General features: G+C 43.3%; 1 protein-coding gene across 1 annotated transcript in view; it reads left to right on the top strand.

Annotated features, from left to right (window-relative positions):
• The first annotated feature begins 237 nt into the window (after positions 1-237).
• ntng2b (netrin g2b) overlaps positions 238-18,095 on the top strand; it is a 64,055-nt gene continuing 46,197 nt past the window's right edge. Inside the window, exons 1-2 of the mRNA XM_053411323.1 lie at positions 238-459; positions 12,538-13,181. Of these exons, the coding sequence (XP_053267298.1) occupies positions 238-459; positions 12,538-13,181 (866 nt within the window). The remainder of the gene's footprint in view (positions 460-12,537; positions 13,182-18,095) is intronic.

Raw genomic sequence — 18,095 nt, 5'->3', positions numbered from 1 at the left:
GACACTGAGTGAAAGTTGCCGATACAGTGTCCTCCTGTCATTTAGGGAATTTATTAGTCTGGAGGCGAGTTGTGTCGATTTACCTGCGCCTCTCCATTCACGCTGCAGCAGTATGGTGGTATAGGGATGTCCACAGTTTCCTGATAATCACCACTCCATGCGCGTCACCTCTCCCCTGAGCTCCGTGGCCCCCTCTCCCTGCGCCGGACCCCGCTCCAAGCGACCCCCCAGCCGGCCATGCTCCTCCAGGCGGCGTTGCTGCTGCTGCTGCTGCACTGCTTGGCCTCCACTCGTGGCCAGTACGACCTGTGCAAGTCCCTGGTGAGCACGGATGAGGGCTCAGTGTGGGAGCAATACGCGTGCCAGCCGAAAGCCATGTCCATGAAAGACCACATGCGCATCAAGGTGGATCCGCCCGGAATCACGTGTGGAAACCCGCCGGAGAGGTTCTGCACTCTGGTGAGTCCATGTCGGGTCTAAAACACCATTTCGACTTTTATTATTAACTTTAAAAAATAGACAAACATTTTTGAAAGTGTTGTAAACATGCTCCACACCCGCAGAGAACTTGTATTCAAATGCAGTTCAATTTGTTAAAGAGTGTAAAAAGAAGGGAAAAAAATCGTGTTTATTTTGGGGTTATGATCACAGCGTTTTGCAGTTAAGCTATATTGTGACAATGTAAAAAGTAATGACACCCAGATAAGATGGTCTAATTAAAGCCAGAGCAGGATTCACACTATAAAAGCTATGGGGATCTAAAAGAGATGGAGGAAGTGTAATGACTTGGCAGGGTCCTCGCACCCTCAGAGAGGTCTGGAGGTGTTGTTTACATTAGTATGGACTTGGCATCCACGGGATCCGGTTTGATTTGCGCTTCTGGAGGACCTCACATTTCCTCTGGTATAATGCATATAGCGGGACCTTTCTACTTACAAGGACGGTGAAGGGTGAGCTGCAGGAAAACTCATTAAAATGTCTGCTACAGTAATATTTAACAGACTTTAGCCTGCAGGCTAGTGCCCATCCCAGCTAATGTAGGTGTGATAATTTGAAAGAAGGGTTATAAAATCATTGTAATCCTAAAAGGACTGCAATTAAGTTTCACGCTGCCTCTCCTGCGGAAAGTTTTGTGTGTGACTGACAGGAAGTTCTTTCTCCGGACAGCCGCCCCGTCGTCTCCCTGAGTTGGCCGGTACCAAAGGTGCTAGACCCGCCTCAAGAGCTCTGAGTTAACATTTTACTAAAAGTGTGTCTAGAGTGTTGAGGCCTGTCTACATCACGTTATGTAATCATGTCTGCATGGTAATTAGCTGTTTGCGCTGTGTGCCTGGAGATTTGTTACCTTCAGTCAGACTTTACAAACAGTCCTCCACCCGTGTCTCCCTCCCTTCCTCTTTACTGAGACTAATAAAAGTACTTGGGGTCATCTGACAGGAGCAGGAAAGGATATTGTGCTCCTTGGATACCTAATGGTTAATGATTTGTTTAATGTAGAGGTAGCGGAAACCACTGTCGTCTTGAGAAAGCTTCTCCGATGACTCCTCTTGATAGGGGAGACGGACGGAGGCTAGGGAAAGAGGGAAGGGGGATGGGTGGGTGAGTGAAGAGAGCTGCTCGCTGCCATAACGTATTGACGTCTGCCCCCTAATGGCCCCGGCCTGGAAACTTCTATAACTATGTTTCTGAGTGAGCAATGATGAAATATTGATGGACTCCTTAATGGTTCCTTCCTCACAAGGGTTGGCCAGCGTCGCTCCATCCCATGGATCCAGGGTGTACTGCCCAGCGAATGAGAGAGAGAGAGAGAGAGAGAGAAGAATGGAGGGTGGGACAGGAAGGAGTCTGGTCTTAGTCAGCACTTCTCCGTCGAACGGGGTCTTTATAGAGGAAAGTTTAGGTTCTTCTCAGGTCATCTGCGGCTGGGGGGATTGAACCAGGCACCCTGCTGAACAGGGGATTTAGAAAGGGAAGAAGCTGTGAGATGAAAGTTTACTTAAGAAGCGACGGATGTCTGACTCAAAGTCCTTTATAATGAGAAAGCAGAGTAGGAGTCTCATTTAAAACTTCTTTAAGGTCCTTTCTCTACATGTCACAGCCAATGTTTCTGCATGTATCTAAGGGGAAATCTGCTGTTCGGGTTCAGAATCGCAGATCATCTACTCTATGATCTTCCTCTGAGTGTTAATCCATGTGTGCACACTTCAGCGGGGAATCAAGGCCATCGCGTCCCCTCTAACTCTTTCTTTTGGACACACGAGCCGGGTGGTGGCTGAGGGTTATTGGTATACAGATCATTTCTTTTCAGGCAAGCAGCACTCCCCCCCCTCTTCCTCTTGCCCCCAGATTTGGCAGCTTTACAGAAAAGCCGGTTCCTTATCTAATTGGTGTACATTTACATTCACTCAGTCATTCAGCAATCCCACAAGTGAAGGGAAAGTCAGGGCACCGGAAAAAAGACTGCATCACCCAGTGCGCAGAGCTGCTCATCCTTAATAAGACTTGAGACATACTGCGGAAGATGCAAAATACCCCCCCCCCCCTTCGCTCCCCTATGAGTGCTACAGTGCGTTTCTAAAAACTATGGTAGAATTTACTTTTGGGGGTTTTGACGTTGAGGCATACTGTAGCTTCCCCTGCTTTACAGTCGTTTTTTTGGTCTCTTCATCTCCACATGGATGCATTTTTTTTCCCCTTTCTATTTATCACTCTTGTTCGCCCGGAATGCAGCAGCGTTTCTCCACAGCCAAACAGGCCAGCATGTTGGCTTCTTTCAACATGACGGGCTTCCAGCATTTCGACAAAGATGCTACTGTCACTAGTGCTGTGCACGGAGCTTCAATAGTTTCTTTGTAGTTTCTCCCTATGATAGCTGCTATGGAGCCGCAGCTTGCGGTTGAGGATGATGGAGTAAGGAGGGTTGAGGGGGGGCGAGGCGGTCCGTTGCAGAGGGGGATAGCTAATGATGAAGGAGAGGTGAGGAAGATCCAAGCTTACCTAAGCAGAAAGATGAAAATCAGACCACAGTTCCACAGTGGTACACACTGTGTCGATATAAAATTGCTGCATTCCGAAAAGGCTGCGCTGTTGTTTGCCATTTCATTTTTTTTGTTTTTGAACCGAAACCTTCAATCAACAGTCTCCCTTGGGAGCGAGAACAGAGAGCAGCCGAATGCAAATGGGTGCGAGCATGTGTGTGCAGGAATGTACAGCGTGCGTTGGCATGTACGGGGACCAGAAGCGTAGTGTGAAGCATGTGCACAGCGCACAGTAGTATGTCCAAGAAAGACGACTCAAACAAAACAAACACACCTTCCTGTTCCGCAACACATTTTCCCGTTTTAGAAGGTAGAAATCAGCCAGCTCTAAAAATAGACATGAGAAGAGAGAGAAGCCGCGCAGCAGCGGAAGGGGAGCATGCAGGAAGGGGAGGAAGATGGCAGCTGGTAGCGTGGATCAGTGCTTCCCAGACTGGGCCTATGGCCATACCTCATACTCCCCAGTTTGCAAAGTGTAGTCCTGCCACATCCAACTAGCCTGCCCTGCTCAGCAGTGGGCCGTCAAGGCCAGGAGAAAAGGGGCCACCCACACCCAGCAGTGGGTCATCCCTGATGCACCTCCCTGGGGTAAAAGAGAGCCCAGGTGGCCGGTGTCCTAATAATACACCACTGGAGGTGAATCTGGTCACAGCACGAGCAGGTCTGATGGTGTAGGGCACAATTAACGAAGGGGATGGGGAGACAGAAACAGACAGCAAGAGCAAAGAGAGTGACAGAGAGAGTGACTGGCGAACAAGGGAGGTGGGGGAGGGTGTAATGATGTAATGGCATGGCTTGCTTCCCCATTAGGACACAGTTGAAAGTGATCAGAGAGTGTTTAGATGTGTTGGCAAAACGAGAGGGTAGTTATAAGTGAGATTTATCTCCGACTCAGGTGATACTAAGAGGGATTGGCTGCCGGAGCTTAGACAGCCTGAGGTGAGCTCTTGTCTCAACAGTCAGGATCTCAGGACTGATGGCGACAACAGATCATATGTATACTGAAGCAACAGAGCCAGTATTTGTGTGTGTTCGTGGGTTTGCAACAACGTAGGAGATCGACTGGCTCCATTACTTTGGCAACCTGGATGCATTAACAAAATTTGTGTCCCTTTAACTACTGCTCATGACAAAATTCTGCTCAACACCTCTGTTGCAGAGGTTTGGGAAAGGAAGACAAGGTCATGTAGCCGCCTATAGCTTTCCAAAAGAAAACAGAATCCATCTCAAAGAGAAACAGAAAGTAGTCCCACGGCGCTGCCTGTAGTTTGAGATTATTTCAGTTGAAGTGTTTAGAAAGCTGAGACTCGTGCTCTGGCACGATTTCAATGCCACACTATGTCCAGAACGATGTGTCAGGGCAAGGGGCATGATTCTCTCAAAGTACTCTCCAAAATACTTTTCCGCAAAGATTTCCATGGGAATACTTTCAGTGTTTACTTTCAGTCAGACTCAAAAGCAAATGTTTGAGATGATCTCTGTTAATTTAAAGTTTGTTGGAAATAGCGGACCTGTGCTCCTGAGTCCTGCCCCCAACTGACATTCCTGCCAAAGTCTACATTACCCGAAAGAACCTCTAGAATGGGAACGGTGGGTGGAATGCATCACTTACAGTGAACATAACATATAAGTCAACCTTAAAGCTCTACTACACTTTAAACACTTGAGAAACTCAATTAAAGAGAAAATGCAAAAATTTTACACATCAGATTCTGTTAACAGACTGCATATGACACAAAACTTGTATGGAGCTATTTGACGCTGGACTCACATGTACGTGTTGTTTACCCTTGATGGTGGGTGTGCCTGGGGCTGGCATGATCAACATGAGGACATCCGCTTGTATGCTAATATGCATTGCTATAGCTGTCAATGCAATGCTAAAGAGAAACTCACCGGTAATAAAATCCACAACTACAAACATCAGGTTAAGCAGCAGCAGCTTTTGCCTCTTTACTACAATGATTTGAATGGTTGATGGTTGATGATGTCACAAGAGTCTGGGATGGTTACGTAAATTTATAAAAACTTTAAAGTTGTTAATGTGGTTTGCATATAGGATCTCTGTTGCCCATCCTTCATCACTATAAGCTACACTTATCACTAGTATCCCAACATTGGTATTTCTGAGTTGAAGTGATGATGGTCGAGTTACATCTTCATGTAGGCAACAATAACAAAAAAATAGGACAATCTCGCTGACTCCCTTGTGTGTAATAGGAGTGCAATGCCAAATCAGTAAATCACTCTTTAAGAAACACAGAAAGAATAAAATAGTATAAAGATCTCTGACGCACGTTGCTTATCTCTCTCTTAAAGATGAAACTCAATTTATAGTTTGTCTGTCTTTCTTTTTCTTTATCTTCTCCACCGTGATTGGTTTGGATTTAATAACAGACATCAATAAAAGATAATAGCTTTTACCTGAATTCACCCCATCAGTCCACTTTAAAGGAAACACTAACTCTGATATTTTCTATATCGTACAGCGCACTGTATCTGCTGTTACGTGAATTTGAAGATGAGTTCCAAATGTAGCAGGACAACCCCCAGTTTCTGCAACATCATACATGATCACAGCAAACATTTACTTTAACTTGCATGAACGCACACAAAAAAAAACCACCCACACAGATACACATACCTAAGTCCCATTAACACTCGCCAACTGCTGTTTAGTACAGAGCAAGATATTTCACAGCAAGTGAAAAATTCAGTGTGTGAGGTAATTCAAATTAAAAGGGCAGCTTTATGATTTGTAATTACAAAGACACACACACACACACACACATACACACACGCCATCTTCACCAGATAACAAGAACCTCCAGTATGATGGAAAAACAGTCCAACAAAATAAAAGATTAACGTCATAAGTGAGAAAGCAATATCCCTTCCTCTTCTCCCTCTGTGGCCTTTTTAATGGTAAGGTCATTTCATTTGATGTTTCTCCAAAACAAAATAAATTGTGTTCTCTGAGTGTCTGTCCCTACCTTTATTCCCCTTGCTAGCAATATAACTTAGAAACTTATATAAGTGGAGGAAGAAATAAAGAGGAGAGAGAGGCCAAGGCGGCGACTGTATTTTTTTTTGGGGGGGGGGGGGGGGGGGACGGACAGGAATGGTCATAAAAGTGAGATGGGAAAGAGGAGAGGACGGGCAGAGCGGTTTTTCTCGTGCTTTATTCCTTCCTAAATGCATAACGGCAGCTTTATACTTTCATAGGCAACCAGTAATGTTTTGTTATAGCCGCTGTGTTTAAAAACAGTGCAGTGCATTACTCTTTAAGTAATGTTTGTGTAAGATACATTGTCGGGTCAGAGAGCTCACTCATTTTTAAGTCACAGCTTCACAATCAAAAGCGCCCGCAGCCGGACACGAGCACGAGCACTTGAGAAGTTATTAATGGGTGTTTAACATCGCATTGTTGTCCCGCGAGTGAAAACAAGGAAGTAACTCATGTGCGGGGGGGCATGATGGCGGCCGTTGTCGTGGAGACAGGATCCCAGCGAGGATAATTGCCGGAGGGGCTTAGCAGTGCAGGCCACCTGCCGCAGCAGTTGGCCCAGGATCTGTGTGTGTATGGGAGAGCGAGAGTGTGTGTATCCTGGAATAGATATACTGGACCGGGGCAGAGCGGTGGCAGGAGGACAGAGCAGGATAAGGAGGACAGAGCACACAAAGGGCTTAAACATAACCTTACGCGTAAGTCTCTCATGAGGGATAAAAATCCTCCAGCCTATATAACTATACAGTACATATCACCTCTATTGTAGCTAATCCTAAAGGGCTCAGGGAGGTCAGAGCAGATTTTGTCCCGACAAAGAGACAAGAACTATAAAAAAAGAACTGTACTGATCCTTGATCCTTGTCTAGAGAAGAACGCTGTAGAAGAACGCTGTGGTCAAAATAATATAGTAAGCTGGGATGTCATAGTTTCCTCACTCAATTTTATATATATATTTTTTTTTATCTGCACTTTGGAGAGTGTAATTTTAGTGACTTTTGAAGGTGAGGCCTACCCGAGACGAAAAGGGTTTGTTTTTGCTAAATACCTTTCTCAGTGTGGACGGCTTCAGACACACAAACACGCTTCCGGGAGCTTTGCAGACTTTCCACTGTATCTGGAGCAGTGTGACAGTGAGATCATTTTAAATAGGATTTGCAGGTTGAGGTTCATCCCAAGAACAACAGCGTACTAATCCACTCCTGTTTGTGTTTGTGTGTCTGGACGGAGGTCAGGGGATGTCATGACGTAGGGCAACAGAAGCCAGCGTGAGCTCTACTGTACTGCGCAGCTTTCAAATAAACAACATCAATAATAAATAATAACCATAACAAGTAACTAATTCTAATTATCCTTCGTGAATGCACTCCCTTATGAGCATTGTAGATCACAATCCTAAGTGTGTTTGTGCTGTCCGTGATCTCTATCTGAGGCAGAGCAAGGGAGATAATTGTGTTATCAGATAGAAGACAATGATGCGATGCCATTTCATAGAGGAGTGAGACAGATTATCTGCAGTCTTTGGTATAAAGATACCGTTGTTCCACTGCTGTGTCTTCACATGCATCTCAGTCCTGCGCGGTGTCTCCTGTGCCGTACAGCTTCCCTCAGCAAAGGTTCAGGGTTTGCTTATGTTCGGAGTTTTTTTCCCCCGTTGTCACCATAAATCAGATGATTTATAATCTCAGCCTTGCAGGATTGTAACTTTTGCCTTTGTTATTAGACCACTAGAGTGGGTTTGAGTGACTGCTCTCTTTCCCTTGGTACAGTCCAATGACTCTATTCAAACGGCAGCGCTGTCCGCAGATGCAGCTTTTTGGCAACGGCAAAAAAGTGAGCTTCTCTGAAGAAGCGGTGACACATGATCGCAGCTCACGCGGGCGCATCGATATGATGCAGTGCTGCTTTAACGTCAGAGCTCAGTTCATGAAGAAGGAAGTCATACTCCACCCTAAATCTCTCGTGTTGAACATCAGCCACTGCGGGCTTGAACGGTGGTTGTGGGAAATTTGGTCTGTGTGAATTCATGTTACTTATCGGATTTCCAGTGGAAAGTATTTAAACATTCAAGGGACATTTTTCAAACCTTTTAGTGACCCATTTTTCCATCTGTATGTGCAATATGTAACAAACGCTGATATCTCAATGCGAAATATGGCTAAATACACCATCTTCCATCCCAGTCCTCATGCATGAGCTCATTAGCAGGCATGTGTTGGTTTGCACACATGTTGAAAAGCCCCCCCGCCTGCTGACTCCAACAACCGGTTTCCATCGAGCACAGAACTACAAACTATTTACAGTCAACTTTAAAGCCAACAGGGGGTGAGTGTTTGATTCTGGGTGGACTATCACTTAAAAGTCTTAATGATCTAATTCTGCTGAGCTGAACTAAAGCAGCTGCAACATTACAATACATTGCATTAATGTTGAGTAATGAATTTGATCTTTGTAGCTTGTATCGTGGTGATAAAAAGTGGGCAAGCTAAATTCTTGCATCACTCATTTCAGTGAGCATGACGCTGCAAAAAACTTAACGTTTTTTATTACTAAAATTCGGATCAATAAAGTACCACTACCTATACATTAACACAAAATGTTAGACTATTATGATTGATTATTCAATGTCTGTTAGATGTGAGCACACACTCTCCAGGGTTTTCAAATGGTCATTCAAAAATATGACAAATGGTGATGAACACATATGCCTCATTGAGAGTTTGGTAGCATGCATTACTTTTACTGCATTGTAACTCTCTCAATGTGTACTGAGCAATGTTGACCTCAACTCTACAGTTGTACTAACAGTGATTTTGCTGCTGAGCCTTATTTACAAGAAACCAAACGTCTTCTCAGCTCCAATCGTATTTAATTCCTATTTGTTCAATTGCAACTCTGTCACATATGTTTTGCAGAGTAATGAGTCATTCCATCTGCTAAACAATACCACAGATGTAAAGTAAATCACTGACTAAGTTTGCATATATGCTGACTATTGACCTTATACTGGATAAGACATCATTAAGATTATGATGTTTACATGAATTCCTAATAGAATATTCCATTCCCTTTCCCATCTGTTCACATAAACATTATGTACTACTACTTGTTTACACTCTAACCCCGGACATGCGTTGTCAAGCTGCCGTACGTCGATGTTGCAAAATGCTGTAAAACTCTAATTGGAAGCTATAAGGTCATTAAAGACGTATACATGTCTACATAATGTGACTACAGTCGGAATACTCCATGTGTCTTAATTTGATTATTGCGTCTTCCAACTATGACCTTATTCAGGTTAAACTCATCAGAAATTGCTCTCTACATGACAGTGTCGTATTACTACTGTCCTAATGTCAGAATATTGATATCCATACAAATGCATCCATTGTTTGTCATTGGCCAGTCATTCTCTGAGCATACACGTGATTAATCATGTCATTGGAGAGGTGATCTGAAAGGAAGCATATTGTATAGCATTTATAAACATTTTATAATAAAGAAAAAGAGGAACGTGCAGAAACACAAATTGCAGACAAACTACTGATCATTCCTTTGTCACATGCTGGCAGAACGTTAGAGCAAATATCTCATGTCACTGAGGCAAAGATAGGAATCATTATTTTTGTCTGAATTGCCTCATACCATCTTTGTTCCTTTGTTCAGAAATATTTAAATATCTTAAAATTCCCCAAAAATATTCTGTAGTGGCTGTTGTCAACAAAATTACCATTCCACTACCTGAGAGTATTTCAAGACCGGCTGGTCACATTCTTAAACACTGCAGCTAGAAGTAGTGTAACACAAACGGCAAAACAAATTATAAGAGGAACAAAACAAGGAAGAAAGGGGAAGAAGAAGAAGAGGAGGGAGAGGAGGTGGAGGTGCAAGAAAAAAGGCAAGATATTTATACTCTGCACTCCATCAAGAGCTTGTTAAGCAGAACGCAGTAAAATTCAGAAAGACTATTGGATTCTCAATAAATGAAATAAGAAGGATTAACATCAGCTATAAAATGTAATCAGTTATTGCAAGTGTGGAAAACAGGAGGGGAGGTTGGAAACACAATCGAGTAAAAATCCTACAGACATCAGCAGGCAATTCTCGAGCTATGTAAAATCAATGTAATGTTTTCAGAGTAGTTTGTTTTTAAATACCCAACATATCAAGAAATGACAGCGTTGTGTAATTGAAACGATGGAAATGACAGCACGGAGGGTTGTATTTTTGAGAAGTACGACAACAGTAAAATATAATGAAAGAAGCCAGTGGCTGTGAATGAGAAGGTGAATACTTGTGAAGATAATACATTATGACCCCTCTGCTACAATAAATTACTGTGGGTAAATACTGGAGAAAATAGTAACACCCTTATCGGACTAATTAGTACATCCTGGGGTGATGATGAGCCTCCTGCATGTGATACAATCTAAACAATGTTAGAGCTGATTAAGCACCAGGAGAGATGACTGTGTGGATCTCTGGGATTTCTCTGTGTAAATATTTGACTTCTGTGGTGATGTGGATGTCAGACAGCTAGCTTACAACACTAAGCTGCATCAATGTTATGGAAATGGCTGCAAAGGTCTCAACATGAAGAGCCACGGGAAACTGTGGAAATAGGATTTCTGGGATATTGGAATAAAAACATATTTCTCCTTGAAATTACTTCTTCTAAATACAGCAAATTTTCACGAGCAATCATGTTTGGAAGGGAATGTAATGTGGACAGGACTTTATTCTCCAGTAGTGGATGAAGTATTCAGTCCCCTTATTTACTACAATGTAAAAATACTAATTTAAGGTTAAGGTTTTGAATTTAGAATTAGAGCAAGACTGACACATCGGTGGGTCGATAAAACTCAGCCGATATGAGCCTTTCGCATACATATCAGGATCTAAACTATGTAGAAAATATGTTATGTTACATGTTTATGTGAATTAATGTTAATCTTCCGAAGATCTCAATTACTGTTGATTATTCTCATTTTTTGGTTTGTATAAAAATAATCAGAGATCACAGTATCAAAAATTACATTTATTTTGTCAAACCAGCAGCCCAACAACTTTGCTTGCATAATATTGTTATATATATTTAACGAAACACACAACCTTTCCCTAACCTTAGACCAAACCTAGCTGCAGCTGGGAGGTCCGCATCCATCCCTCATCGCTGGCTTATCTGGTGCTTTGTACACTGAGCCAAACACCTCAATTCATTCACCCAAAAAACACAGACTCTGAACATTACCTGGCTATTGAGTATGTTTCTCACCACCACACTATTGGACAAAATAGTATTATATTCAAATTATTTCTTGGAGATAAGGTTAGAGGTAAAGGACCTGACATTTTCTTTGACATGCAAAGGTAGGAATCTGAAATAACAGACCGAATATGTCTTTTTGGAAGAAAAGGACAACGTGAGGCAGGAGCTCTCAGAACAGAGAGTGAGAGGCATCTCTTAGTTCAGGTGGAGCGAGGCCCTGAGCCCCCTGTGAGCCGGGAGAATAATCCCGTTGACTTCTGAGATGTGCAGAGAGGCCGTGGCTTGAAAGTCTTGGCATCACTAAAAGAGAGGGATCGATTCTCTGGAGTTAAAAGTGCAGCAACACTCTGCTGTCTATGCAAAGACAGTGATGATGCATGATCCTCCTGACCTTCACACTTCCTGTTGTGTTGTTTGGCAAGTTTCCTCTGGAGCTCTCTGTCCCTCGGTGCCCTTGTCCAGGAGCTGAAGGAACTTCTAATTTAGATACACAGCGTCCTTCAGGAAAACAATATGGATATTTTTTGGGGGGATAATCAGGCAGCAGAAAAAGAGCGTACCTTTTGAATGAAAGGATTACATGGAGGTGAACAGAAATACTAAACCTCAAACGAGATTTGTTTCAGAAATTGTATTTCCTTAATTCAATGTGGGAATCAGATTGTGGTAATTTGATGCACCATCAGAACATGTTATAAACTGGAATAATGAGGACATAAATGTGGTTTGGGATTTTGAGGCCCTGGGTCAAAATTCTGCCTGAGAAAAATGTATTATATCAGTTCATAATATTGGATTAAATAAAATTAGCTTTACCTAACTAACAACAAGAAACCCCTTGGCAAGTTTATATTATGGCTTTGGAGTGCTTCTTGTTTCTGGGGCTCTGGGCTACATTATAACGGCAGTGCCTTGGGTCGTCTGTGGTGTGCTCTGTGCCAGGATGTTACCTAAAGGCAACAGGACCCAAACACAATGTACAAAGTTAATGGGGACCCAAGCAAAACTTTGCCCACTGGCCTCTTAGTTGGTTCATTTTTCCCAGAGTGTGTGCCGATTAAGATATACGCTGTATATTATATACTCTGAGTTTCATTTGGAAACCTAAAAATAGACCTTTCATGTTTTTTGGTCTTTTCATTATTATGTATTGGTTACCATCATTCTATTCATCCTCAAACCCTGACAAATATCTCACTGCTCTGTGTCCATGTCTCTTTTAGGAGAATCCATACCTGTGCAGTGATGAGTGTGATGCCTCCAACCCAGATTTGGCTCATCCTCCTCAGCTGATGCAGGATCGTGAACGCAACGGCTTAATCACCTACTGGCAGACAGTCACATGGAGGAGCCACCCAGAGCCCCTGCTGGCTAACATCACAATGGCCTGGAACAAAAGTCTGGAGCTCACAGACGACATACTGGTCACCTTTGAATACGGCCGTCCTTCTATCATGATACTAGATAAGTCCATGGACCATGGGCGCTCCTGGCAGCCCTACCAGTTCTTTGCTGACGACTGCCTGGATGCCTTCGACATGCCACCCAAACAAGTGCGTGACCTCACGCCCGCCAACATCACACGGGTCATCTGTACTGAGCAGTTCTCACGCTGGGTCGGTTCCAAGAACGACAAGAATGTCAAGTTTGAGGTGCGGGCACGCTTTGCTGTGTTTGCCGGATCTCGGCTACAAAACATGGACAGTCTGTACACTCGCATGGAGAGTATGAAGGGATTGAGGGACTTCTTCACCTTCACCAACCTTAGGTTGAGGCTTCTCAGGCCTGCCCTCGGAGGCACCTATGTCCAGAGAGACAACCTGCTCAAGTACTTCTATGCCATCTCAAACATCGAGGTACCTGCCAGGTGAGGGTCAAAGCTGACTTGACACCAGATACACATTTATAGATATCTTGATACATATTCATGCCTTTAAAAGGAAACACATTATTTTTTCGCTTTACCTCTCAAGTTGTCTATGTATGTGAAAGGTCCGCAAATTTAAAAAGCCCAAAGTCCACACTAGAGGGAGCTCCTCTCCCGAAAGAATACAATGCCCCTTAAGCTACGGAAACTTCTCGCCGATAGTGTTCGGCGGACATTACTGCATCACCATGCCCCACGTTTGCATAATGCACACCTAGCAGGCTAGCCTGGCTTGCCCCCTATCAAAGTCTGCTGAAACGAGAGCAGAGGCCAACATTTCCTGCTCTGACAAAGGTTGACCAATCACAAGAGAGTAGGCCAGCTGGCCAGTCAAAGCAGACTGGACTATATCAGGAGGAAGGGGTTAAAGAAACAGGAGCTAAAAACCATGCTTAGTCAAAGGCTGAAAAGAGGAGCTGCAGTGGCGGGACATTATGAAGTGATGCAGTAAAGCATGTAAACCTTTTCAAGTAATAATCCAAATGAAAAGAATGAACCTGACTATATGTATAATATGTCTCCTTCAATAAATTACATAATTCAAAATGGAACAATGCTAAATAATCTACAAGAAGAGCATTATATGAATTTCAAAATAGTTACGCAAAGTAAATATTAATACCACCTGATATACTTTTAGACGAATAACCAAGATGAGTATCGGAAAAAATACTGAAGAAATGCTGACACGAGCTGTATATTTCAGTCAAATGATAATAATATATTGGTTCAATCAACCTTGTTCTACTCTTAAGAACAAGACATCACCCTTCAGTCTCTGTAAATGTGGATCATTCCATCCTGAAAAGTTTGTTATAGTATATTCACAGGGACTATTTTAGAATCCCAAATAACACCGTAATTTGCAAGGCTAGACACAGCCATGGGTACGTAATAAAAATATGTCCCGGATCGCAGCTCCATTGATCCTTGATAGTTCAATTCTCTACACGCAGTTTACTCATTCTTGAAGTGAATTTTAAATTGCTAATGATTAAAATCTATTAACATAAAAAGCAAACAATTATATAAGTAAACCATTGTGTGTAATCTGTCGATGTTGCTGCACTTTGGCAGCAAATCAGTAACATGAGCAATTTTGATCAGATTCTAGCTTTTATCTTCTTGCCTGCATATGGTTGAATTTCACTTCTGCCTTTTATTTTTCACTTAAACATGACAGATAAAGGAAAACCACCTGGTGATGAACATACCCACTGGTCTGACATTGATTCACACACACACACACTCGCGACTCGCCACTGTGATCTGAGGGCGTTTAAAATGACCCTCTCTCTCGCAGCATGGATCCTAGTCTGCCTTTCTCCAGCCTGTGAGGACAATGATTAATGACAGAAACATACGGCCTCGGTGGTCTTAACGTAAACCGCCATCCACACTCTTGCCAGGGGAGCCGGGAACCCTTACATGGCAACTTTGTGACAGTGAAGGATGCTCGGCCCGTCACGCGCCTGCTTAGCATCAACAAGCCATCTCTCCTACCTTTCAGAATTATTATTCCAATCAATACGGCAGGCTGACATTTGAATGGTATTTAACATTCTTGTTGGGATGGTCTGGAATAGGAGGAAGGAGGAGAAATGTGTGCATGGGTGCGTGTGTGTGTGTGCGTGAGAGCGAGAGAGAGAAAGAAAGGGCGGATGAGAAGGGGAAAGTGAAAATGAGCGACTGTTTGAGCGGAGCGTTCAACCGATGTGGGCGTTGGGTATGTGTGTGTGGAGTCAGGGTATGGGGGATGTTTGATGAAGTCCTGAGTGGATGCTGACACAGCACACAAACACACACACACACACACACACACACACACACACAAACACACACACACACGCACAAGCCCTCTGGCACTGGGGAAAGGGCCTGCAGGTATTGATCACAGCTACTTTTCAGGCTGAGCACAGCATCTGAAGTACCGTTTATACAGAGATCCTGCTATATTGCCATTAAGAGGACTTGTTGTTAGTTAGTTCAGTTTACACTGACTGAACCAAACAAGTCGGCATATTGCCACCCCAGTGATTTTAGTAAGCACGCCTGCATTCCAGAATCAGAGGCGTGACTTGTAACACAACGGCGTTTGTCACGCCATGCCGGCTCTCCGTTTTACTCAGATATGAATTCCACTAGGTTACCACATCCGATGCTGCAAAAATTGTCCCCCATTTCATGTTCATATCATTTATTCAGAACAAAGAGAACAAAAGTGCATTCCCGCCACATCAGAACCTCCACCAACACCAGGAAATGATCATCCATCCCTGATTTGAAATATATTTGTGCTTATATCTTTGTATAGTCGTCTACAATTGCTGCAAATCTACGATTTGATTAGGCGATATTAGATCCATTAGTAACGCTTTGCTTGAAAAACACCGTCTGCACCCCCTGCAGGGCTGGTGGCAGCTGGTGATAGTGTCAATATGTGCTAGATCGGGTAACAGAAGACCCATATTTAGCTCTGAGATGACTGAGGCCAGTCCATCTTCCGCCCCGGCCACCCTCACCTCCCGTAACATAATCACTAATCAATAAGTTATTCTGGGCAGCCAGCAGGAGTATTAGGTGATAGTGATGGGGGGGTCCTCAACAGTACAGTACAATCAGGAGTGTCTGATGCTTACGGCTCGGAAATTGATTTTGGGGAGCAAGATGATTAGTCAATGTTCCCTGGACAAAAGGCTAAGCTATTTCATCTCATCTCATCTGGCCTTAGTAACATATTGGGATTTCCAATGCTTAAAATTTGAATAATGAATATTCCACTCTGCTGGTGCTCCAGCGGGGACCGCGAACTGAAATGGGTTTTATATGATCAAGACCGAGTGGCAGTGTACTGCAGGTCACCAAGGTAATGAGATATGCTGCTGTTATCGATGGAGAGAGGGTTGTAGTCACTTCCTGGTCATATTGTTTGTCCCCAGACCTCTAGCTGTGGCTCTCCAGCTGAACCCACTTAAAACTAATTATTATAAGTTAACTATACTTAATAACCTGAGCCCAGACAGAAGAGAAAGCCCTTTGTCCCATAATCGAACGTAAGATGTTGTCTTTGTGGGACTATCTCTTTAAACTGACGCTTCAGTGTCAAGAGTGACTGGCCCGGGCTCTAATAAGCTGGCGCAGGTAGCCGGGAAGCCAGGTACTCCGGCCTAAATGCTGCTTTATCAATAAATACGTAACCTGATCAGGCCATTAAGTGCAAACTCAGGCAAGCTAGCTCTGACGGGAGGCAGGTTGTAAATTTAGATTTGTGGACGTGACTAAAACACTCAGCAAACTGGATCTTGAAGTTGGGAAAAGGGCAGCCAGAGGTGGAGCAAGGATTCAGAAGTGGGAAGGTCAAAAAGGGGGAGAGGAGGCAATGTCAAATTGCAAAAAAGAGTCAATAGAATATCATCCTATGATTCAGCATCACTCACTTTGTATTGGGAAGTTTCACCAAGGTTAACTGTAATGAGCTACAGTACCGAGTACAATACACACTCCAAGCCAAGGTGTTTGGGGTTCTAAAAAGCCTCAGGCCTTATGCTCATTTTACAGGCGGTATTCAACTCTTAGATGGGGCCATTTCCATATCACTGATGTGCCATGTGAAAGTCATCTCCAGCCATCAAAGATAAAGTAGCAAAGCCTCAACTCTATCATCATTTACATCACTGAAATCATATTCACCAGGAAGCTTCTCTCATAAGCGCAGCTCTCCAATTCTACACCATCCATTGAACCTCTATCTCTCCATCCCTTTTTCCTGTGTCCCCATCTGTCAGGCAACCTGCTGGACTGTGGATTGTGTCGGGCCATGGCTCGCTTGTAGTCTGCATGGATTAGATGTGGGGTCACGGTGGAGGCCTTTTTAATGAAATAAGCAGCAGGTTGTACGGTGGGTCTTTATAATGGAATAAAGGAAAGGCTGTAAGCTCAGGAAGAGCCAACTAAGTGGATAGGGGCAAAGATGGAGGGGAGGAGATGGAGCTGGATGAGGAGAAGTCTGCATCGTTTTCCTCTCCTCGCTGGTAATCGCTGCAGTGTCGAGTCCTCTTTTCCCAGACTTCTTAATTTGATTTGATTGGCTGATGGGGGAAGAATGACATTTAAGAGAAGTGAAGTATGCAGTGTCTTATTCCCCTGTCAGTCAGCTGAGCATGGGGGGGGGGGGGGGGGGGGGGGGGGACAAGGTCAGCACATGTACAGCATTATATCACTGTTGAAAAAAAAAATCTGATATACAAAGGCTAATTTTTTAAAAGTCGTTTTGCATATATGTTTCTTCTTGTATGGAATAATTTTGCTGATTGTTGTTATATTTCTCGAGGGATGAAGAAAGAAAAAATATAATTTAAAATCATATACAATATTGATTGTAAATAGTAACAAAACTATGGGTTTATAGTTTTGCTTGCAGGTCTGTGACGCTGTGCTTAGGCACAGTCATGGTATGACTTCGATGCTAACATCAGCATGCTAACATGCTCACAATGCCAATGCTAATATATAATAAGATTGGAACGACATTCGATTTTCAGGTATTCAGACATAAACCAAAGTATTTGACACGTTGAACTTTTTGGTCTGATGACATTTAGAGGAAAATTTATATCAGCATAGTTAAAATTCATCCTGAGGGCAACATATAAATCTAACACAAATTTCACGTTTATCCGCCCAACACTTCATTCCAAACCACAAATGTCATCGTCATGGTTCCGCTAGAGGTAAAGTCACAGGAAGGCTCAAGTCATTAGGATTCGTCCTCTGGGGAAAGAGTATGTCTGTCCCAAATGTTGTGCTAAATCATCAATTACGTTAAAACAAAACAATGTAGTGATTTAGTTTAGA

This window comes from Pleuronectes platessa, chromosome 19 (genome assembly GCF_947347685.1).
Source record: "Pleuronectes platessa chromosome 19, fPlePla1.1, whole genome shotgun sequence".
Classification (NCBI taxonomy): Eukaryota; Metazoa; Chordata; class Actinopteri; order Pleuronectiformes; family Pleuronectidae; genus Pleuronectes; species Pleuronectes platessa.
The sequence above is the reverse complement of the archived record's forward strand: the minus strand, read 5'-3'. Positions and strand labels throughout refer to the sequence as shown.